General features: G+C 34.7%; 1 protein-coding gene across 1 annotated transcript in view; it reads right to left on the reverse strand.

Annotated features, from left to right (window-relative positions):
- Positions 1–1310: 1310 nt before the first annotated feature.
- Positions 1311–26194, reverse strand: part of Dach1 (dachshund family transcription factor 1) — a 378885-nt gene continuing 354001 nt past the window's right edge. The window contains exon 13 of the mRNA XM_031361020.1: positions 1311–4053. Within this exon, the coding sequence (XP_031216880.1) occupies positions 4016–4053 (38 nt within the window). The 3' untranslated portion in view covers positions 1311–4015. The remainder of the gene's footprint in view (positions 4054–26194) is intronic.

Below are 26194 nucleotides of genomic sequence, written 5' to 3' on the forward strand. Positions count from 1 at the left end.
CTTAACCTTTTGCCAAATAATCTTTTGCTATTTTCTAGAAGTGAAAATAAAAGGTTACTAGATGATTACTACCTGGTGTGAAAGTGTCTTAGTAAATATTTTACTAATTTCCACTGATGTCTGCTGCAGCACAACGGATATGTGCATCTTTTGATCCTATTCTTATAATAGTCCCTACTCCCAAAAAATTACATATTCATTGTGACATTAGTACTTTTAGCTTGTGTCAATACAGCAGTTAGCACAGTACTTTCTGAAGCAGAGAGAGGCCTTATTTGTGAACCTTTTTTAAAACAATAAACAAATAAGGATCGCTTTATATTTTCTCTACTAATTTTGCATATTAAAAACTTAAGAAACATGTGTGAGAGGAAAACTGAAACTTTCTGCATATTTTTACAATAGTGTAATCATTTTATTAAAATTTTTACTTTCTATATCTTAAAATGCAGCCCAAATGAACAATAGTAACACACAAGGAAAGTCTAAATTACTACAAAAATCACTTAGCTCAGAGATTTTTATGGCATTTTAATGTAATATTACTGGCATAAATAGATAAAGACTGAAAGACAAATATATTAGTAATGGTCATATACACACCTTCCATTTTATTAAGAAAACTATCATTTGTTACTTTCATGAATTCACTGAGGTCATTCACTTTGAACAAGGAAAAATTGAAATTCTCCATTCTCTTATGAATGTTTTCAGATAAGTAACAACCAAATATACTTTTAAATAATGATTAAAGAAAGTAGTTATAGATTGTTACAAGATATTGTAATTTCAAGTTACTAATGGTGATATTCTGATGTTACAATAGAAAGAAAACCAAGGAAGTTAGAGTTACAGATCCACACTCTTACAAATATGGGAATTATATATTTTGTTGCATCAACATGTCTGCTTTACATTTTTCAGCACAAGGCTTTGTAAAATAAGAATCATGGGAATATAAGAAGATAAAGCAAAAAGGTACAAATAACAGCTTCATAAACTGAGAAATGTACATAAATAAATCATGTATATGTGGGCAGTTTGCTTAGCTGGCAAGAAACAAAATATGGAAAATCTGCTTGTTAAACAATAACTACAGAGTGTGCTTTTATGATGTTTTCACCACAGTAATTCATATTAGAGATAGAAGTGGTTGCATGTTAAATAAAATCGTTGGGCAATGCTCCCTGAGCATTGCAAAGAGCTGACTTATGTTGTTTTTAGATGCCTCCCATTAGAAAGTAAATATTCCTTCAAAGTAATGCATCTCAGAAACTATAATAAAGACAAACAATAAATAAAGTCGCAAGGCGATTTCAGACATTTTTATTAGGAGATTGTTGAAAAGAAAAAGAAAATTAAATACAATAACAGTCAACGTGGTTCTCACATTGAAACCAGGCTCAAACAACTAGGCTACCATAGAAAAATTCCCAATTCTTGCATTATGATGTAAAAACAGAGTTTTGTACAGATTTTGTACAACAAAATTCGTAATAACCTTTTATCATTTTTAGAAAACTTTAAATATATAGATAAAAATAGACAATTTTCATAGGTCCTACATGAAGATGAGTATGTTCTGTTCCAAGGGCTTGCATAGAGCGCAAATATGGTTATAATATAGAACAACTAGACGTTAATATTTGTAAGATTACAAAAGCATGGGGACCATAAAATGGGCACAATTTTACTTGCTTACACCAAAACACAAATTTCTAAACAAATCTGTTTAACCAAAAAGAGGGGAAAAATTAAGTTACAAACTTACAATAACATTTTGTGAATTGCAATATTTACAACAGGTTAATAAGAGTCTCTTAACATATAGTGGACAGCTTTTGTCTTCAATCCTAAAATTTCCTTTTATGCTGAACCAAACACTAAAGCATTCTCAGAGGTCTTTCACGTATGTATTTTAAAACTATTTACCCCATTTAACAGGTGACTCTATGCCAGGAGCAGAGCAATGGCCAACTCTCCTACCTATGTATGTTGTGGTCTTTAAAAAAAAATAGTTTGTTGAAAAAATGTACAACTCCAAAGCTTTCCACAAATCCTTCCAATTGTAAGAGTTGTAATCATTTAAAGACTGCATGTAGTGAAAAACAAACAAAAATACAGGTAAGTATGAGTAGAATCTCTTTTGCTCAAACAACAAAACATGACCATGGAAGAATTATGCTCAGCAAACCATTCTACAAAGCAGTTACTAACAATATTTTAAATTAAAATATTACTCCCCTTTAATGCAAGCTAAAATAACTGTACATATAACCCTTTGTTGTATTTTAAAAAATGAACTTAAGCAGTTAATAGCAAGTTACAGCCAAGAATTAGTTAAGTTTCGGAATTGCATGGAAGACCTAAAAATTACAGGAGCTCAGTGACACAGAATCCATAATTGGAACTTCTTTTCTCTTAACCAAGTAATAATCACCCAATCAAAGCTATCTTTAAACACTGACGCTAGCTGCTTTAGAATTATTACTTTGTTTTATATGGTAATAAAAATATTATAATCACAAAATTTTAATATGACAGAAAATCATAAAGTGTAGAGCAACTGCGCGGATTCATGGGAGTCTTTAGAAGGGTTACTCCCAAAGTGTAAAAACAAAGGTAACTTCAGCGTATGACAAGCACTGTTTGCAGCTTTACTTCCAGTTATATGCACACATATGAAAACACGTACTGTAACTTTCAAAAAGACAGTGAAAATAACACGTAGCCCCCCACCCCCTCTGAATGAGGTGAGAAACACAACACAGTAACTTCATCACTCGGGGCTACATGGTATTGGACCAATACACCAAGGGCTTGTTAAGTTTTGTTTTTAGCAACATTAACATAATATGACATTAACATATAAAAATATCTCTGGTGCTTTGATTTACTGGTCAGCCACATTCATCCTCTGTAGTGGAGTTTGGGGCCCTCACTAAGGATCAATATACAAATAAAAATGGCCGACACAGAGTTCTGATGTCACCAGATGCATAAGATCTCATTCATTAATACTGTGACTCCAGACAAATATTTACATGCCTGCATGCGTTAAAACCAGAAAGACATCTTTCTGACCAACAGGGTGACAAAACATATTTTCTAAAATTTTTCATTTCCTAAACGCTAGTATACTACTGCATACATAATACCTTCCTGTGAGTTTTATGTTTATATACTGTACATGTGACCAACAGTTTGAATAAGAAGCAATGTTATTGTTTTTAATCCTATATACCACTACCAGTTTGGAATGAAAACATGTTATATTTATATATATATATTTTTTATATATTTTATCTTTAAGAAAAAGAGACCATCAGTGAAACCGTTTGGCTTATATTCAATGCTTCTTTTTCAGATATGCAAAATGTAATTTCCTTGAGTTGTTAACATCTGTTTGTTGGTCTTTCAGAAAGTATATGAAAAAGGTCTTCAGGACAAAACCTGGAATTATAGAGTTTAAAATTGTATGTAACAGAATACTCTCACTTCTCTCATTCCCCCCCAGAATCCTCTATGCCCCTTAAAAGTTTATCCCATATATTCTTGCTGGTTTCTTTGGGACACAGTTCTGTAAGTCTGGGTGAACACTGATACAAAATCTGTTGATGTGCTCAGTTACAGAACTGTCAGACGAGGAAAAAAATGGTTCATTCCATTAAGAAGAAAAAGAAAAAAATGAAAGCGAGGTCTTCCTCAGACCCTTCTTTAACTCTGTACACGTGTCCAGCAGCACAGGTGAGTTATTAACTGTAAGAAGTTTGATATGTGTACATGTATAAACATTCTCAGTCTCTGGTATGAACCACAGGTGGAAAAAAAAAACAATGGGGAAAACCTTTCTGCTTTTGTGGAATACTTAAAAGATAAAGGGCATTAACACACAAAATTGAAGAAGTTCTTTTATGCGGACTTTGTTTTTTTTTTTTTTTCCTGAACTTTCCGACAATAAATGTCTGCCTCCAGAGTTCTGTAGTAGATGATGGGTTTCTTCAACAGGAAATATTCAGTACATGACAGTAGTTTTCAAATACAGTCTCCCATCTAAAACAAATGATAAAAATAATTAATGACACAGTATTCAAGGAGCAAATATGGATCAAGGAAACATGAAATTTGGTATGAAATTCTGGTTTTCTATTTTACTTTCACTTGCTTAGGATGTAACAGTTTTCATATATTCTCAAAATTAATTTCACAATTACATGACTTCATAGGATCAAAAAGGATACAGAATTTTTAGTTCTCATAAATATATATTTGCTACAATGATATCAGCTCCAGACCACTCAGAAAATAGATAAGAGTATGTGTGTGTGTGCATTACTGATATGCAAAGCTAGTGACTTTCTGTTGAATGACAATTACTTCCACCAAGCTTGCAGAACCAAATTTTCTGAGAATGCACTCAGGTGTATCTCCATCATGAAAGCCAAAGGCTCTGCTCACTCTAGCAGCATTGTTAAATACGCTGTGTGATGTAACTATTGTGCACATGTGTTACTATTTTCATGAAAGTCACCAATGTTATTTTAGCCATCAATAAAGTAGAGTTGTTATTTTTACTCTAGTGAGATGAAAAGAATAAATACAAGTTAAGATGTAAATATCTTAGTGGAGATTAAAATATAATTCTGTGGGAAATGAAAAATGGTGAAACCATGGGTGTGTTCTATAAACTATTTGAATGAAACAGAAATAAAAGTAAGAATTTCATTATCCAATGCAAAATATAAACAAAACATAAGTGCATCTTTCAGCTATACTACACACTCTAGCCTGTCCCTTCTGTGGGACACACTTCAGATGTATGTAAAATATGGCAGAATTTCAAGCTTTTACATCTACAAGAAAGGGTAGAATGATCAAAAGAATCTTTGCAAATGTTGAAAAAAATAAGTAAATGTTTGCAAAGTGTCGGATGGTTTCCAAAGTCAATCTAGAAGGAAATAGAAACAACCTAGAATAATGCTAGAAAAATACTTATGCATCTCTCAAGAGTTGATCCACAATCCATAGCAGGTACAGATAATAATTCATACAAAACTTCTTTCAATGGTAAAGCATTTTTAACTTCAGAGTAGTAACAATCTGGTCAACTTCCACACTAATGTTATGTGTTACATTAGGGTAATTTGCAGAAATAGAATATTACTTCCATGGTAGCATGAAACATGATGAGCCTGCCCATCCCATTCTATAGTAGTCAAGCTCCATTTTATCTATACTAACACAGCCTATTTTTTTAAAACCCGGAAAGTTAGTACTCTCTCTATTCAATTTACCCTTCTTCTCCTTCCTATTCAAATTTTGTAAATTTAAAGTTGTCTGACTTTTGTTTGCCAGTCCATGCAATCCCCAAACTTCTCTGAACCTCCAAACTGGTAGTGCCAATGGATTAAAAAAATAGCCATATATCTGTTCCTGCCAGTACCAGCAGCAGAGTGGTCATCACAGTGTTTGTCTTAAATGTTTTGATGCAGCACATGCTAAGCTTCTTAATATATATATTTATTACATGAATGTGTGTATGCACACATGTGGCTGTATGTGTGTGTTCCACCATTCATGTATGTATATGGTAGGGCCATCAGTGGACAACTTTCAGGAGTTAGTCTTCTCCTTCCATCATGTCTGTTATGGGAAATGAATTCAGATCATCAGGTAAGTACCCTTATACAGAGACATCTTGCCAGCCCAAATGTTCAACTTTTGAAGAAGCAATTAATATGTGTTAAAAAATTAATCAGGATGTTACAAAGCTTACCTTTAAACATTTAAATAAAATCGCTACTGAATGTTAAAATACAACCCCAATATTAACTTTTTTTTGCATGCCTTTGTCTGTGTGGCATGTTTGAGTACCCTATATTTATGGCTGCATCACAGAGGCCAGAAGAGAGCATCAGATCTCTTGGATTTAGAGTTACAGAAGGTTATGAGCTGTCTGACTGAGGTGCCAGGAACCAGGCTTATATCCTATGGAAGAACAGGATGTACTCTTGATCACTGTGTGAACTCTCCAGTCCCAGGGTTGGCTTTGTGTACCATGCTTCATTCATAACCCCCAGCTAGATCACCTCCTGCAAGTATCCCAATACCATCATTTATATTGCGTTTATGTATTACTGTGTGTTGTAGCCACAGGGGGAAAATCATCTATTCTTGATGCTGAGTAAATTCTACCCAAAGTATCACAAGATATAAAATTCAGAAGAATAAAAACTTTAATCTCAAAGAAATCAGTAATGGTGATTAATATTTTCTGTAGAGCTAACATCTTCTCAAGCACAGACTGTGCCAAAGACAAATTAGAGGTCATTAAGTCTTAAGTGTGGTGACATACTGCACAGTAAGGTAGCAGAGAGGGTTGGGATGTACAGAGCTACCACTAAGGATGTTTGAAAAGGCCATGTGGAAATTTAATATTTCATAAACTTCACACACATGCACACACACACATTAAAATAGGAGAGATTGATTTTTGTTTTCCTACATGAGTAACTAAGTTCCTCTCTAAAGTCAGAACTTGACACATTAAAATCCCAGTGCCAGATGTGTAAACTTCCTCCTGATTTACTGGTTAAGATTGTCCTGAAGATCCCCTCAACAATGCAAGCTATTGCCGCTGTTATTGGTTGTCTATCACATTTTCATGGTAAGACCCTAATTCTTCAGACACTACACATTTTACTGATATGAGACAGAAAAATTAAGTTGGTACTGATCAGGATCCTTCCTTTATACTGAGAAGTACTCTGCAGGAAGGTGGAGGAATGGAAGTCATCATGACCAATGTGGTAAGATACTCCCATGGATAGATATAACACATGGATATATTTCCATGGCAAAAATGTATGGGGGTTGCCAACCGCTTTCTGGTTGGATTTAAGGTCAGGACCACAGGAGGAAAGGTATACCTGATAATGTAAAACTAGTCAAGAACTCATGGCTTGTAGGTTCCAGGAATGGTATTGCTTCTATTATTTTTCTTAATGGACATAGCATCAAACTGTCTGTCCAACTCAAATCGCTAAACCCACCTAATAGTGCTGTTCTTGAATTTGATCAAAATTCAGTATCTTCTGAATATGATAACACCACACTCATCTCATGAACTCACAGCAGCTCTTCTTGGCTGCTCAAGACTGAGCCAGCATGAAGTGAGAGAGTACCAGAAGCCCTGACCCCACTAGAAGCTACTGTCAGTTGATAGCTTCTAAGGAAAGAAGATTCAATTTTGTTAAAGGTCACTTGGTAGGTGGACTATGCTCCAGTGGATAACCCCACACCCATGAGAATATATACGGGCAGCGCAAATAGGGCCCAGGTTATTAGAATATTTGGAAGAAGAAATGGATTTCAGAGCAATTTGGGGACTTAGATTTAAGATGTCATAAATATGATAAAAATACCTCGATTGGGCAAAATAAAATCCTAAAAGAATTGATAGAAAGTGTTGCCTACACTTCCCTGTAACTAAAAATATAGATTTTTTTTTTACTGTTTTACCCAAATATGGATCAGAATTTATGAGGAGTCTTAGTGTCTCCTACATTATCACAGAACAACAAAAGGAAATACAGTGATCTGATAGTAATAGGATACAGTAATAGGATTCTGTGTCTACTCCTTTATGCATCCTTTCTTTAACTAAAGACTGGAAGACATTCAGAGTCTCTGTCTTGCACTCTCTGTTCATGGCTTGTCCGTCGTACTCTGCTCCAGTGTCTAGGCCTTCCCTTTAGTCTGAGTAGCTTGTACTCAAAACTGGAGTTTTTATATTCTAGTTTCAATAAAGACAGCCCGGTTTTCCTGTGACACAATGATTATTTGCTTTTGTATGGGAGGTTGATATGACAGGAAAATCACCAGGCTAAACTTTGTGCATGGGAGTACTTAATTAAAAAGTCTGTTCTAATTAAAAGCATTTGGGAGTAGGGGTTGAGTGAAACTATTTAAATTACAAATTCCTAATAGTTTCAAAGTTCATTCTGATTTGATAGTTGCAGCCATAATTTGGTATACAAGAAAGTATCTTGATCACTGAATAGTTTATCACAGGTGTGTAGTTTTGTATGCTGCTTATTATTATGCAGATTTAAATCTACACATAACAAAATGAAGAAATATTTAAATATCTTCATAAAAGTGAACTTGATCAAGGTCTTGGTTTATTTATTTATTTTTTTGTTGTTGTTCTGAAAATTGCACTCAGGGTCTTGAAATGCAAGGCAAATGTTCTAATTCTAACACTGAGTCTAGTATGACCTCAGAGTTTAATACTAATATTAAAAATCATAAATTCAGACAATATTAAGAATATGGATTGTGGTGGTTTGAATATGCTTGCCCCAGGGAATGGTGCAATTGGGAGGTATGTCCTTGTAGTAGGTATGTCTTTATTGGAGAGGAAGAATGTCATTGTGGAGGTAGGCTTGAGATGCTCCTCCGAGCTGCTTAGAAGACAGTTTTCTCCTGTTTGTTTATCTTGGAGGTTGGGTCTCCTCTAGCCCAGTTGGTCTCAAACTTATTTTAGTTGAGGATGACCACGAATTTGATGTACCAACTGACTTTCTTAGTGATGATGTTACAGGCATGTGTCACCATGCTCCTGTCTATTAACACCATGTGAAGGCTCAAACTCAGGACTTTGTCCAGGACCTTACCAAGGTTCTTCTTCAGGGGAACCTGGTCACCCCTTCATTCAAGGGGTTCTGAGTCTGCAAACTGACTCAAGTCTGGAAATAGATTCGCTGGCTGAGATTGCCTTTTGCCTCGATCCAATGCAACTTTTCTGTCTATTCATGCCTGGAAACACCATGACTGATTAGCCAATATCAAAGGTCCATGTGAATCAAGCCATTATAAAATTCACCTCACGTATGCTCACTATTATGGCTTAGGTCATTATGAGCATTGTTTTGTCTACTCTGCCTATTATAATAACTATGATCACCTTGCCTCTGATGATTCAATGCTGGCACCTGGTCCCTGCTACCTTGAGACCCAATCAAACCAATTACATTTAATTTATACAGTTGAGCAGCAGCTTCTCCAACCCTAAGGTCTAGCACAAGGAAAAGGGCAACAACAAAGCTCTTTAAATATGCTGGTGCCCCTTCAACCATTTTGCATCTTATAGGATTCGAGAAGAGCATGCCTTCTGTCCCTTCCCATTGTGGAGGATTAGATTTTACATGTGTACCCACTCTAGCATTGCAATTCCCCTGAACCTTAAAGTCCCCTCATCAACATTAAGCGAAGGAATATCAGGCATCTTCTACTCCTTCTCAGTAGGCCATCTTTGATAAATGCTTCAGCCAGCCACTCAAACCAACTTCTGACACTTTTTTTTTGACAGTGCAAGCTTATATATTAAAGATAGAATCTCCATTCAGAGGTAAATTAACCCTGATTTAGTTTTGTGTTCCATCCACCACTGAATGTGGATCCTAGACACTTGAACAAGAAGCTATAAAATTGAAGTTGCCTTGGACACCCCAAGATGTTAGAGATTTCAGAGCCAATGGATACCTGCCAAGAAAGCTAACTGGGAGTGGAATCAGCCCATGAGAAAGAAGTTTGTTGTAGTCAACAAAGATGAAAGAAAGGAGTTGAAGATCTGAAGAGTGCTTGACATCAGACATGGAGATGCAGAGTTTGGAGTTTGCCCACTGTCTTTGTTCTTGCTTTGGTTCAGTATTTCCTCACTATGACATTGTTTTTTTTTTGTTGTTGTTGTTGTTTTGTTTTGTTTTTTCTTTTAATGTCTGATTATTTTTATTCTCAGCCATAAAACATAAGATTGGTCATAACAGTTTGAATCCTCCAATGCTTGCTCTTGCTCATTACTTTTGTTAAGGTTGAACAACTAGGAGCATGGTCAATATCATTTTAGACACTCTAAGAAAAACCTATGCATTCTACTCACTATGACATTATATAATGGTAATGTATATTCTATGATGCTAGAAATTTATGATCTGCTTTTTGATTTTGATTTTATAGGAGATTACAGTTAAATGATTTGATGAATATCAGATGAGACTTTGAACTTTAAGACTTTCAACATTATTGAAACAGTATGGACTATGGGGTTTTGAAGTTGGATTTTTGTAGTTTGCATTATGCAATGACTAGGTGTGGCCCCCATAGACTCATGAGTTTGAACAAGCCAATAGGGGCCATGGAGTGGAATATCATGGTTTGAATATGCTTGGTCCAGGGTGTAGAACTATTTGGAGGTGGGGCCTTGTTGGAGTAGGTGTGTCACTATGGACATGGTCTTTAAGAACCTCATCCTAGAAGTTTGGAAGTCAGTATTCTAGTGGCTGTCAGATGAAGATGTAGAACTTTCAGCTCCTGCTGTACTATGACTGCCTAGATGTTGCCATGTTCCTGCCTTGATGATAATGAACCTCTGAAACTGTAAGCCAGCCCCAATTGAATGTTGTCCTTATAAGAGTTGCCTTGGTCATGGTGCCTCTTCACAGCAATGAAACCCTAACTAAGACATGGATTTTATATAATATTAATTTTTATGAATAAGAAGCATAAGGGAATCTGTTACAAAATTTCTACCTTTGTTTTGTGCTTGAAAAATAAATTTAGTTTGGGGTCTAAGTTTTGGTACATATTATTATTTGAGGTTATTTATAATGTCTAATGAAAACTACCTTTTCTATTCCACATGTAAAAACCTTACTATTAAATAAAAATATGTTTTATAAATCTATTGAGGTATCATTTGATTAATCACATAGTTTAACATAATTTCATAACTGAATACAGCATGTAAATGACAATAACTTCTAATTGTTTTATTAAGTCTTAAGAGAATGTCATTTGCCCTCAGGAGAATATCAATACAAGAAGAGAATTGTGAAAAAGTAACACAAAACATAGGAGAGGATATTTTAGCTTTAAATAGAGATTGCCAACAAACATCTACAAGGATATCTGACCTACCAATCTTCTGCATAAGGGCCTTAAAATATGTATATCTTATGAGGAATTAGCTTTATTAAAAATGGCACCTATGTACTCAAAGCCCATATGAGACACATGTAATCTGACAAAGATTGCAGCTTTCACAAAACAGTTGTAAGCACATGTGCTTTACTACCCTGGAGTGGAAGAAAATATTAACACAGAAGAAAGCAAACATAGAAAATCATATATAGAGAAAGTTTAATATTTGCCTAAAGAATATGAGGTTAATATAAAATATGTTAGCCTGAACCTTGTCTCAACATAATGTCTTAATCATGTGAAGCAAAGGAAATCAAAACAAGCGATGAAAACAAATGTTAACGATTCATGTGATATTTGATAAGACAACGAAAGGAAGTCAAAATAAAAGCAAACAAACAGGAACAGATGGGAAGGATCTTTGTCAAGTCATAACCTCTCTTCTAAAACCCCCAAAGGAAGAGGCTAATTAAAGAAAATATTGTTTCTTGCGTTTTTATAATTTTATATTTAGAGTAAGAACATTCTGCTACTGCTAAAGCAAAGAAGCAGAGACACAAAGTCTACATTGAACATGAGAAATATTTTGAGAGACCAATGTTCAGCATAAGCCACTTTATAGGAGGATACTGAGTAAACATAATTTCTTCTCATGAAATGCAGATAGCAACAGTGCAAGTGATTTCCAGATGTTTGAATACTAATATATCTGAGGTTATGTCCCAATATAATTAAAAAGTAAAAACTGAATAATGTTGTAACCAATTTTTAAAATTTTAATTAAAGCTCGAATCTGAGGAGTCAGAAGCCCATAGACCTGTATCATATTTGAGCAGAACTCATTGTAAGTCTGGTTTGTGTGCTTTTCACAAGACCAAGTGGTACTACTCTGGCAAACAGTTATAGTCTAAAGCCCAAAAGTAGAAATCAGCTATGTGTAATTTCAATAAACCAGTGGAAGAAGCAGGTAACATATTATTTGGTAGACTAATATGGTATACAATGTACACCAGTTGAAATAAAAATAAATTAGATTTATTACTAAGCCAACATGCAAGTAATGTATTTTATTTATTATTTAGGAAGTTTTGGGTATCAAAGCCAAGATCTTGGACAATTTATCTACTGTTCATCTTTTCACATGAAAAAGTCCTTCCACCGCACTTTACTATAGAGCTAACCTCAGACTGTCACATGTAGGTCTTGATGGAAGTCAACCATAAGAATGAAAATTACCATTGAAGAAAGTACTCAAATAATTTTTAGGAAGAAAATGCATGAGAGGGGACACAGGCTAGTTTACAGAAGGCTATTAAACGCTGTAGTTCATAGGCTGATGAGAAAAATACCTGTAGACACATAGTGAAGAAGAAACTGTCATTTCTATAAAGAGACTCTACATAAGCATATGTAGTAAACAGATATCCCAACACTGATAGTTTGGTCCTTTGAAGTTCATGGAACTAGACCTACGGATTCCTATGGAACCTGGTATGGATGTCATTTCTCTATGGAAAACTAAACAGATACATCAACAATGAAACCTGAACTGGAGAATTTGTAAAGAAGGCATTTTAATGGAGATGGTTAGACACAGAGAATCTGAAATTATTTTCTCAGCTTCAGCTGAGAACATAGCTCCCCAAAATGATCAGGTTAAATCCTGGTATGACAGTTCCATCTACAATTGACCTTGTCATAGAGAGGAAGCTGATGACTTTCAGGCAAGTTGATGCTCGCTTTGGGCTAGTAGGAATTTATTTCTAAAGGAAAGGTAATTCTAGCTTACTAAACATTAAAAGTATTTTACAAAATAGAGCATAATCTTTCTCTGTAGTTCTCTGTGATTATAGTTGTCTTAAAGTCATATTACCATGGTGATGATAATGATGGTGATGGTGATGATGTTTTCACAATCAATTTGCATGTATAAGAATAAATATGCCATCCTACATTTGAGATTTTACTATTTAAAGGAAGTTCTGTGAGAAGTGTCTTAGCAACAATGATTAGAATGTGTTCATGCATACCATGTTTCGAGTCCATTAGAACTTCTATAACCACTATTGCATGATTTGAACAATTTTTAAATGTGCTCACATACACTGTGTTTCAAGCCTATTAGAATTTTATAACCACTATCACATGATTTGAACAATTTTTTACTATGAAACATCTTCATTGCATCAACTAATTCAATGCTTAACATTGTAAGTTTGGTTGGAAACTCATTAGAGCAGATAAAATTCATTAAGATCTTGTATATTTCTATTACATCAGGCATTACTTATCACCTAAAATGTTTCATATATGTATCTGAAACACCTATAATGTTACCTATCACAGAAATGTTTTACACATACACACACACACACACACACACACACACACGAAAACAAGCCTTGTAGCACAAAATAAAAGAAGACCAAAATTGTATGTTAGTGGAGGTAACACCCTGAAAGAACACAATTTCACATGGGCCACTTACTGGCTAAGAGACAAAAAATTGAATCTAATGATGAAGAAGCATCAAGTTCAAAATAAGTAACATTCTAGTAAAAAAAAAAGAGGACCATGTTACTCACAACTTCTCATTTTCATATTTTAAAGCTAAGAGGCTGATCAAGATTAAAAAGACTGAAGGGAAATAACAACTTATCTTAAAGAAGTGATCCTTGTTTAGATGCCTCAGTGTAAAAAGGAAATACAGAAAAGAATATTATTGAGTCAGATGACAAGAGGATTGCTTGGGTGGCAGACAAAATAAAAAGCATTGTGTTAATGTAACATTCACAACCTGATCAATACACTGCATTTGACTGTGAACATCCTACTGTAAGAAATGATTCCTAAAACCAGGATGGACAAGGTTTACAAGCAAAGCATTATAGATATATCTTACTCTCAAATGGCTTAATGATATCAGATTGAGATAAAACAACATATTCAAAATACTAACCATGCACAAACCTTGGCAGTTTATAGACGGCAGTGTTTATGAAGATTTAACCTTCCTTTGCAAGTTTAGATTTATAACAGAAGTTTTCTATTTTAATTTTAACTGATACAGAAAACATTGTTAAGAATCCAGGCAATGTTTCATACATATGCTACACAATGCTTTTATTGAATAATGTTTCAAATAGGTAAAACATGTATCATGTAAAATTTTTTACTGTTTATTTATTTATGTTCAAAATAAAATGTCAAGACTCTATTGCTTCCACATAAAATTACAGTACACAATCTGATACATACAATATCAAATATTATTAGTAACTAGATGAAGATGTGGTTTCTGTACAGCCACATACACTCTTTCACTGATTATATGGACAGTATCTTCATGTTCAATATTTTATCTGCTTAGTAATGATATGTTTTAGAAATCCTATACAAGTATTGTAAAGAAAAACCAATGATTACTGATTCTGTTAATGTAATTATTTAAAGAAAGGTGGCCTAGGACTTACAGGGGTCACATGATAGATTCTGGTCTATTGTTTTATGACCCTGTAATGATAAACTTATAATTGTGAGGCTTATGAAGTCTGCTTAGCTCTAGGATGGTATCCATATTTAGAACTACATATAAAATTGTGTATTTGTTGTTAAAAATCTCTGATTTACTAGTTTGAAACAAACATTTTAATACTTTTGAACATTTATTACAAACAGACAAAAAACGAGCTATGTAAAGTTTTGTTCTCCTATAAATAAAGAAAAGGCACAGAGCTGATAGGTCAGCTCTGATAAAGTGTTTCTGTGTTTGTGAACATTCTAATTAAGCATTCATTAGTCAGAAACTAGAACCCATCAGGATGGTTAATGTACCAGCAAGTCAGAATGCAGTATTATTCACTTAGGTTACCTTCTCTTGATTGGAGGTGAGATCTCCCACCTCTAGCAAAGCAAAACACAACGAAATCTCTTATTACCCTCTTTTCTGTTCCTTTTCCAGAGAAAGAAGACATGAGGATGGGAGAGAATAATCATTGTTGGGCCCATCTGAAGCAGAGTGATGCATGCACAATGCTTAGTTAAAGCAAGGCATGTAAGAAATGTGGTTCTACATTTTCTAAAATAAGATAGCTCAGAGCAGGAAAGCAGAGACTTTTCAAATCAAGTCTTTTTATCCTCTCAGAACTATGAAAGACAGGCAAATTCCTGTGAATACATTGTGTTTTCAGAACACATTCATGTGTTATTTCTGGGTGGGGGCATCACCAAAGGTTGTAATTAGAAGGGCAGCTCCTGTCAGAGCATTGTGATTTTCTCGTGCTTGTAAGAAAGAAACAAATCATCATTCTAAATGTTTAACATTTCCTATTTTCTATACATGTCTAATTTGGTAATTTTCATAAAGTTTATATTTGTTTAAGGAGGTATTTTGAGTGAATGCAGTTCCAAGTCTCCAAAGGCTTCATAACCTATTTACATAGAGTTCAACTGAAATGCTAGTCTAGGGCTAAGCTTGAAGAGGGATAAGCAACCTTTAGTGGAAGATTTCTCTAATACATAGAATTTGACAGAAATGACATTACTGTGGGGAGCAACTTTTCTTCATATATTGCCTAATGTAACCATCAAGGATTGTTTAGACAGTATGTGGGTGAGAACAATTGCATCCTATCAATGCACTATTAAATAAGGTGGTTCTTTCGGCACTCTGATTTAGAATATATGAAAAGTGTTCAGTTCAGAGATGTACATTAAAAGACAGTATGTTAGCAAACAGGCCCGAAACCTGTTGACATAAATTATATATACAATTTATATGAAGGAAGCACACAGGAATCAGTAGAGTGTTTGAACTGAATGCAATGTACAGAAAGTAAAGTTCGTGATGTAAAATTTACAAGTCGAGGATGAGATTAATATCAGTTACTGACAGGGACATCTGGTACTCAGGCATGTTTCTGAGTCCATTACATGTTCAACTCTACTCCCATCAGGTAACTTTATATTTTATTTTTCAGTGCAGCCTTGTAATTGGCATCCTGTATAGTAGAGAGCAATGCCTAGTCTTCTACTTCAAACTATTATGCAATCACATCTCCTAATGTGTAGGTAGTGCTTAATCACTTATTTATATTGACAAGAATACAGAATAAGTGAATGGAGGTCAATTTCAAGACCTGGTCCTTAAAGACTATGACTTTCACATGGCTGATACACAGTGTGCCTCTATATATTTCCACTTCCGCAAAACTGATGAAGCTAGGTTGTCATTTAGTAAATGTCTCTGTAGATTAATCTCATGTGGAACTGGATAGATAAAACACCTAGCTAATGGGTGGCAAAGAACAAAGGCTTATACTTCTAGAACTCTGGCCATGAAGTTTCTGTGGCCTTTAGTACCTTCTCAGTTGTGTAGTGGAGCCTTGACATAGACTGCAGAAGATGAAGCATATTCTATCACTTCCTTGTAGTCTCAGAAAGCATCCCCCAATTGTTGCACATAGAAACCACGAGTGCGCCAAGTCTTTAAGCAACAAAGCCTTGAGAAAGTTTGTTGTAACTTATTTGTCCTCTCTTACAGGAAAAAAACAAAAAACAAAAACTAATGGTCAATGTAATAGGAAAAAAAAGGAATCTCTTCCCATGAGTTATAGTGTTGACAGTATATCTCAGTTTATTTTGCTCAAGAACACAGAAGAGAATGAAAGCTCAGCTCCAAAGCAAGAAGAGTCACCAACCCAAGCTCCATGCTGTAATTCCCTTGAGAGACTTGTGGGATGAAAGTCCATACCTCACAAAAGAGTATTTCCTTGGTTATCACAAATAAAACTAAATTAAAAATGTCAAGGGTTGATAGTATCAAATTATTCTATATCAAAAAAGTGTTTATATCTACACTTTCTAAAGATTTGTTTTTACTATACACAAATACGTGCACACACTCATACATAGAGGTATAAACATGCCATTTGTTTATTAAGTAAAATTAACATTATTTATATTATTTTAAGGTGATTTGATATCTTCAGAATTTAAATAGATTTTATATAAAGACTAATAGTGTTATCTCATGATGATGGCATTTCATTATTTCTTGGAAACAAACAAACAAACAAAACCCCAAAACAGAAAACAACAGCAAAGATCCCATCACGACTCCCAAATCCAACAGTTTAATTACCAGACTGAAGCTTTCTCAAGACAGTTGTAAGTGTATCAGAACACTTTGCACTGTAACAGATTAGCTACCTGTCCTAGGATGTTGTATAGCATCCTTTTGTAACATTTATTTTTATGTTTTTCTGAGTACAATTGGGTCCTGAGAAAAATAAGTGAGTACCCATGTAAAGAAAATATTTTCATTATCAAATGGTTTATAGCCATGAGTGAATTTAAATTCACAATGCTTCTTTAAAATCTAACCTTACCTCAAGAGACAATGCTGACATCAAGTAAGTGTATGAAAACTACAAATGCTAGGGAATAATGAATAATCAAGAAAAAAAAGCAGAAAAGATGTCCATTAAAACATTTAAAAGACACTAGATTGAATAAGAAACAGGATAAACCATTAACTGTTTCTCAAAAGGCTGAATTCAGGGCAGAGAGTTGAGATTGAGTCTGGTGAAATCTGGTGTCTTGCAATTTAAAAATGTTTATCATAGTGTGTTTTATCTAATGGAATAGACTACATGTTTTACAAATAAATCATGAAAATATAAACAAACTGGCTATAAATAATAACAAATGTAAGAAACTAAATGCTTCCTAGAATGGAACAACAACAAAGTACAAATGTGCTATCACAGAACTATGCATTGCTAATGGACAACTCGGCATTTCATAAATTGTGTCTGTCTCTAGGAATGAAGAAATTCAGGAAACATCGGGTACTTTAGACTTTTAATCTAAGTAAGTTCCAGTGTATTTTCAGCACTTACTAAATACCACTAGATTGCCAAATATTTTTATCGTCTTAAGCAATAGAGAAGTTCACAATGAAACCTTCAGAGCTTCTGATAATAAATGTGCATATATTTAGTAAGAAGATAAATGCTGATATATGTTTACTTCATGCCTGCTCTGAAATTCTTCCCTGGGTCACAGTAGCATAGTCCTCCATTTACATTAAATTTTACAACCTGTGGTTGTGGTTACTGTTGGTATTGCCTCATTTTCCCATCACTACTAATTGTGATGTGCATGAAATTAACTCATGTCACTGAGCCAATCGTTATGTCCTGAATGAAGGTGAAGGAGGAGGGCTGTGAACTGAAGGGGGCCATTCACATTATGCCAATAATACTTTTTTTACTTTCCTGCCATAGACACTATCACAATTTTTCAGAGATCATTACAATTGCACAAAGACTTTGACCAAGATATTTAATAAAAATGAATGTTTTTACATTAAAAATCTTCAATAACAAACATCTATTTTAATGAGTCAGATCTATTTCTCCATTTCAGTAAAATATTTGTATAGTTATCAAAATATTAAGATGCAACTCTGTGATAAACTTGCCTGATTTTCAGTTTTTCCTGCAGTATATTATTGCTTTGCAAAGGTTTCCTGATTTTATCATGCACTATTTGCTGTTTACAGGTCTAGTTTTCACTTTTTTTTTTCTTTTTACTAGTTCAGAGCTCATTTGAAAACTTACAATGTGACATAGCCTTAAATTGGCATTTGTTGAGTCTGGTACTCATTGCTTTGTGTACTAAGAAGTATAAACATAGCATAACACTTCTTCTTTTGGTAAAATGTACAATTTGTTTTGATAATACAGAACAATGTTGTGGGAATGTTATTTCTCTTACCAAGTTTAAAAAAAATGAGTATAATTTTTACTTCCCTTTCATCAAATAAAAATGCATTACTCTGTTCAAATATCACAAAGAATATCTATGCATCAGATGGAAAAGCTTACAATAAGAATAAATTATTGCTGCTTTTGTTTATGACTCTATTCAGTGCACTTGGATTACTTGAAAGGACTGATATTCCAAGATATTGCCATATAAACAATATCATGAAAAATACATGTCTCTTAATGCATGAGTTGAATTGACAGTTTGTCATAGCTCAAGTCTGCAGAATCAACACTTACAAAATAAATAAGTCAAATATGAATTATCTAACATATGACTATGTATTTTTATCATCTAATATTCTACTTTTATATACATAAACTAACAATTTAAAATTCTGGTCTTGCCTTTATTACCTTCACTTTCATGGGCAAAATGTATTCCACCCTTCTTAAAGTGCCATGACAAAATATTTTGTACCATGTTTTCAAAATGGTTAAATCATTTGTTACAAACAAGGGTGGTTTGAAATGTTGCAAACTGTATGACTTCTTAGTGATTTAAATAGTCCTCTAAGATTGCCTTACTACTGGCTTTTCTTTGATGGAATGATGGTTTAGGGAATGGCTGGAAATCATCCAGATTTGGTGGAAAAGGATCCTAGCTTCAATGCTGCCAAAAATCCTGCTTCTTCTCTGGACCACACAATCAAACTCCAGTTCCATCCTATTGCAAGGTGTTTCCTGAACAACAAAAATCTGTATATTATTGTCATATCACTTTAACCTAACAAATCTCATTAACTAATCTAGCTCATATCACTTTCCCAAGCTACAAAGGGAAAACTACTAAACACTGCTTTTGATTTTCATGTCATAAGCCCTATAATATGAGTTTCCAACTGAATTTCAAATGTGTATTCCCTGTTTGTTCATTACATTATGTTGAATTAGTTACAATTTTAATTTCTTTATCTTTAATCTCCTATAGAGTATGGCTTAGGATTTAATATACTGTTTAACATTTCAATAAAACAAAAGGGACTAGAATTTTACTTTGATAAATATTTTAGAAACCATCTAATACCACTCTTAGAAGGAATCATATGCTAGCTACGTTTTATGTCTACTTGATATAAGTTAGAGTCATCTAAGAGAAGAAAACCTTAATGTAGAAAATGCCTTCATAAGGCCATTGTTGTTGGTACCTCAGTCTTCACCTCATGGTCCTGTGTTCTATAAGAAAGCATGATGGCCAAACCATAAGGAATAAGCCAGTAAGTAGCATCCCTCCATGGCCCTGCAACAGCTCCAGATTCTTGCCCTATTGAAGTTCCTGTTATGACTTCCTTGGATGATGGTCAATGATATGAAAATGTAAACAAATCCTTTTCTCCCCAACTTTCCTTGGTTCTCGATGTTTTATCATAGCAGTAGTAACCCTAAGGAGAACACAGCACAATACTCATCTATGTGGTCTTCTCAAAAAACTTACAAATTATATTAGTATTACGTCCAGCTTCTCAGACATGGACTTATAGATCTTATGTGACTGCCAATCTGATTTGCAAAACGACTCACCTTGTTTGTGTTCTGAATGTTTAACATCTATTCAGAAGCATTGTTCAAATGATTCATTCTTTAAGAAGAAAATTCTACAATGGCACATCTTTCAAAGAATCAAAACTTCTAAATTTTAACTTTTCTGTATACATTTTAGTTTTCAGATATTGCTGGAAATAGTACACAAGAGAGTTCTTATAATCAAGAAAGCCGAATATGAGTTCTATCAGAGGAATCACAATATGAATATACATGCTTTATGTAGCATACTAGCTTTTAAATGTAGATAAAATGCATGATGCAGGCACAGTTTGATAATTTTAAGTTATTCATAATTCATATGATAAAATCTAATAACATATAATTTGTACATTTATTTAAATAATATATTACTTAATTTTCATGGCACTCCTAAAATATCTGGGGATTTACAGCTGAATCAATAAATTTTAACTAGTATCAATTTTAATAGAATTATTAATGCTTCTATATTTTAGAAAAATATTGTATATTTTATGGGTTTTTAGACTCTAAATGTTATGAAGTAAATTGGACTCAACAAAGAATTAGTGATGTTTGCCTAACTTCTTTACGTGAGTTATGGTTTGCTTTTATTGGAACATTTTTACTGTAATTCAATTTTTAAGCACAAACTATGAAAATTCATAAAGATGCACATAAGATAAATAAGATACTTTTCTGAGCAAGAGTTTTTAAAAGCTTTGTTCTCCTAAAGAGTTCAGGGGTGACTCTCATAGTGCTACAATGGTTGCTCTGGGCCCATGCTAAGGAAGAACAGGTTTATCTGCTTTTTTCCATTCCTCATAGCTGCAGTGTTTGCAGGAGTCCTAGGGATGCAGGCCACATGTCAAACACGTTGCCAGGAGATATGAGAACACTGACTCTCTCTTTTCATTATGTTTTAAGAACTATAATTTTAGGATATTTAGAGCTTTCATTTATGAGATGCATTTGTAATTTGTGCCTAATTGGCTTAATCATGTGGATATATGTAGACTTCATGGTAGTAGTAGTACAGAGCAAGCAAACTGCATTATAAAATAAAATTGAACTTAAATTCTGAAATACTTATTGAATAATGAAGAACAATGACTAGCTAAACCAATTATGAGCAAATGATCCTGGATCATACTGATGGATATGGGATTCTACAACTCAGCCATGGCAAGCTAAAGTAACGTGATTTTGTCAAACAACAATAACAAAGAATAAGAGGTAAAGAGACACACAGTACCTGGGACCAACAAGAGAGTCTACAAGTAAACTGAAATATATCAACTGATTTCCAAAAAGGGACAAGAAACATAAAAGGAGTAGTTTTCCACAGCCCATCATATTCAAAAAGCTTCATTTCAAGAAAGATATTTGGGCTTTAGCTCATTTCTCATTCAAAATACACCTTAAAAATATATGGAAAATTTAAACAGAAAACCAGAGACTTCAAACCAATAATAATAACAACAAAATTAGGAAATAAGAGAAATAAACATAAACAAGGTCTTTCTCAATTGAATCCCAAAGGGACAGGCAAGAAAACCTCAAACCTGATGGCATCAGAGGAAAAGACTTCCACAGTACAAGGGAAATATGGGAGAATGTATTCATGATGCATACATCAGTGCAGAGGTTCACATCCAAAAATATTGGGAGATCAAACAATTCAATGGTGAGAAAATGAAGAGCAGCAGCAGTAGCAGCAACAACAATGAATTAAACAATTTTAAAATTGTAAATCTGAGCCCACATTTTATTCCCAGCACTCCAGGAGCAGAATAGGCAAATCTGGAAGACTGAAACAACCAGGTCTACTTAGAGAGTTCAAGGCCAGCCAAGGTACATAATCTGTAGCCTATCCCAAAGATTTGTACATTGACTCTTATTAGGAACACATCCTAAACCAGGACATCATCTTAAATTACTCAGAACATAGCAGCCTGACTCATAATAGCCAGAAACTGGAAGCAACCCAGATGTCCCTCAATCGAAGAATGAATACAGAAAATGTGGTTCATTTACACAATGGAATATTATTCAGCTATTAAAAACAAGAACATCATGAATTTTCCGGTCAAATGGATGGAACTAGAAAAATATCATTCTGGGTGAGGTAACTCAGTCCCAAAAGGACATGCTTTGTTTGTACTCACTGATAAGTGGGTATTAGCAGAAAAGTATAGAATACCCATGATAAACACCACAGATCTTAAGAAATTAAACAACAAGGAAGGTTCAAATGAGGATGCTTAAATCACACAAAGAAGGGGAAACAAAATAATCGTGGGAGGCAGAGGGAGGGAGGGACCTATAGAAAATCCCAGAGATCTGGGATGGGGGAGACTCCCAGGACTAAATGTAGGTGACCTTAGCTGAAATGCCCAACATCAGGGATATAGAACCTAAAGAGACCACCTCCTGTAGCCAGACAGGACCCCCAGTCAAGATATGAGGACATCAAAGGACTTAAAAATCTTTCAACCTTAAATCGCTTCTGTCTAAAAAAAAAACCACTGGAACAAAAATGGAGAAGAGAAAGAAGGAATAGCCGACCAGTGACAGGCCCAACTTTGAATGGGCAGTCACCAATTCCTAACACTATTATTGATGCTATGTTGTGCATATAGACAGGAGCCCAGCATGGCTATCCTCTGAGAGTTTCTACCAGTAGCTGGCTGAGACAGATGTAAATACTCAACAGCCAAAGATTGCATGTAGGTCATGGACCCCTATGGAACAGTTAGGGGAAGGATAGAAGGAACTGAAGGATATGGCATCTCTGTTGGAAGCCCAACAAGGTCAACTATCCTGCACCTTTTGGAACTTCCAGAGACTGAGCCACCACGGGCTGATCAGAGGCCCCCAGTACATATGTAGTACAGAGCTGTCTTTTCTGGCCTCAGAGAAAGAGGATATGCCTAATCCTGTAGAGACTTGATGGTCCATGGAAGGGTAATACTTAGGAAGGGGGTATCCTCTCAGAAGCAAAGGGTAGGGGAGTGGAGGAAATAACTCTTCAAGGGGGATGGGGATGGGGTAACATTTGGGATAAATAAATAAAGTAATGAATACAGTAAATAAAGTAAAACAAAATGTGAGTATTTTTTTTCTATGATATGTTGAGCAGGAAAGGTTATTTTGACTCTGATGGGACTTTACATTAGTGCAGCTATAATGAAAAAGGTTTAAGGAGGTTCCTCATAAAACTAAGACCCACAATAACACTCGGGAGTATTAGTGCAAAAGGTCTGAAATCAGTCAATCAAATGATATCTTTGCATCTATATTCATTGTAGCATCATTCACGATCCTCAAGTTAATTTGTATCCATCAGAAGATGAGTTAATAAAGAAAAAATTATGAGTCTATGGATAAATATGTTGTACTGGCTGGTTTTATGTGTCAACTTGACACAAGCTGAAGTATCATAGAGATAGAAGCCTCCCTTGAGCAAATGCCTCCATGAGATCCAGCCGTAAGGCATTTTCTCAGTTAGTGATCAAGAGGGGAGTGTCCAGTCCATTGTGGGTGGTGCCATCCCTGGGCTGGTAGTCTTAGGTTCTATTAAAGAGCAAGATGACCAGGCCAGGAGAAGCAAGCCAGTAAGTAACACCCTCCATGGCCTCTGCATCAGCTCCTGCCTCCAAGTTCCTTCCCTGTGTGAGTTCCAGTCCTGACTTTGTTTTGTGATGAACAGCAATGTGGAAATGTAAGCTGAATAAACTTTTTTCTCCCCAACTTGTTCTTGATCATGATGTTTTGTGCAGGAATACAAACCCTAAGACACATGAATAAATAAATATTGTTCCAAGTTAAATAACTCACATACAGCAAGAATAATTGCATGGTTTTTCTTTTCATTTAAAATTGTTTTCCCTCCCAAGGAACTCCTCGCTTCCCTACCTATCCAACTTTATGTACACATACAAATTCTCTCTCAAAAAGAGACAAAAACTATCCCCCTAAATAGCAACATGCTCTCACACACAAAATGAACAGTGTTGTCTACACAAAACAACACTAATGTACCTATGAACTGACAGAGACTATGACAGTATGCACAAGACCTACAAAATTTCAAAGTAAAGTCCCAGCACTGAGAAGGCAAGTAGGCTCAAAGTCCTACCCTAACTGAAAGGCTGTAGTCAATTGGTATCTACTGGGAAAGAAAAGGACAATTTTCTCCAATGTCTTGTGGGGAGGTGTATTAAACACACACCAGGCCCCATGCTCAAGAGAAGTTTTCCAGAAGAAAAAAAGAGTCCATAATTGGTATTGAGTTTTCTTAATGTATGTGGAGTATAAAACAGAAATGATTCGTGGAAACAGAATGGATGTTAGAATCAGAAGTTACTGAGAGAAATGAGAAGAAGCTCATGGTTAAAGGCATAATAGTCTCACTTCAGAACTGAGTATTTGTGTTGTATGCTGAGGTAACTATGTCTAGCAACAGAATGTTATACAAAGTATTAACATTAAATTCCAACTGCTCTCATCATCACAAAACACTCTGAAACATTTGAGGTTATACACCTGTTAACTAGACTGATTCCATGTGTTTTCAAAAACATCATATTATGACATAGAACATAGATACATGGGATCATCAATGATGTAACTATAAAAGGTTAGAAGCAAGCACAAGTATCTGTTCTTTTTAAGATGTACAGTAAGTTACAATTGCCAGTTACACAGTCTAGTCTTCTTTCTCCAGGGTTTGGTTAAATCTCACTGACTAGGAATAAGCTTGCAAAGCTCTTTACAGTTTGCAAAGAATGTCTCAAGAGTCTTGGTTGAATTTTGCATTAGTAAACATGTTACAGAGATGTCCTTTAATGTCAATGCTGAGCATTAGAATTTCAGTGACCACTGTCATTGACCATGTGCTGGCACTGATTAACACACTGATTGAGGGTTGAGATGGTAATGTGCTACCTGGAAACCTGTGTCATCACAGTGGGGCCTGGATGTCTTAGCCACCAGCATCAGACTGACTTACTTTTCTTGTCTTTTACCTGAATAAGATTTGTATTCAGTAAGTGTACTCCCTAACTTGTATTAATTTACCATCTGTTATCATTTTTTTAAAAGTTTGTTAAGATATTAAAGTACGTATGAAGTAGAGAAATTATGGCACTATGTATTCATGTATCCATCACATTACTAAATCATTGTATTTCAAAATACCACCAAAAATGTAGTATTTAGAAATCAATTGAGCTGTTGGTAACATTAAGTAGTATACAACTTATGTATATACTTAACCATAATTATGTCATCCAAACAAAAAAGAAACCCTAGATCTTTAAAAGTTAAAAACAAATGCTTAATAATAAAAGGAAAAAAAAACATTGATAGTTTATCATGAATTCTTGGTGATTTTAAAATACAGTAGAAAAGTAGTAAATTCTTAAACTATTGAATATAACTTCTTTTAATTCTAATAAATTTTAATACTTACGAATGTTTTTTGTTTAAGATTGTATCATATTCCTATATTTGTGGGTGTGAGTATATGTATTGGGGGATAGGTAGGTGTGTGTGTGTGTGTGTGAGACAGAGAGAGAGAGTAAGAGAGAGAGAGACAGACAAACAGACAGACAGACAGACAGACAGAGACAGACAGAGAGAGAGAAAGACAGAGAGATGAGGTTAGGTAGATCTGGGAGTGAAGTGTGTATGTGCATATGTGTGTGTGACTGTATGTGTATGTGCTTGTGTGCAGATGTGTCCCTGAAGAATAACTGGGTAGAAGTTGGTTTTTGTCTTCTATCATGTGGATCCAACACAGGTCATCAGGTGACGTCACAGGTGACAAGCGCCTTTACTTATTGCACCATACAGTGACCACATAGACATTT

The sequence above is a fragment of the Mastomys coucha genome, unplaced genomic scaffold (assembly GCF_008632895.1).
Source record: "Mastomys coucha isolate ucsf_1 unplaced genomic scaffold, UCSF_Mcou_1 pScaffold9, whole genome shotgun sequence".
In the NCBI taxonomy this organism is placed as follows: domain Eukaryota; kingdom Metazoa; phylum Chordata; class Mammalia; order Rodentia; family Muridae; genus Mastomys; species Mastomys coucha.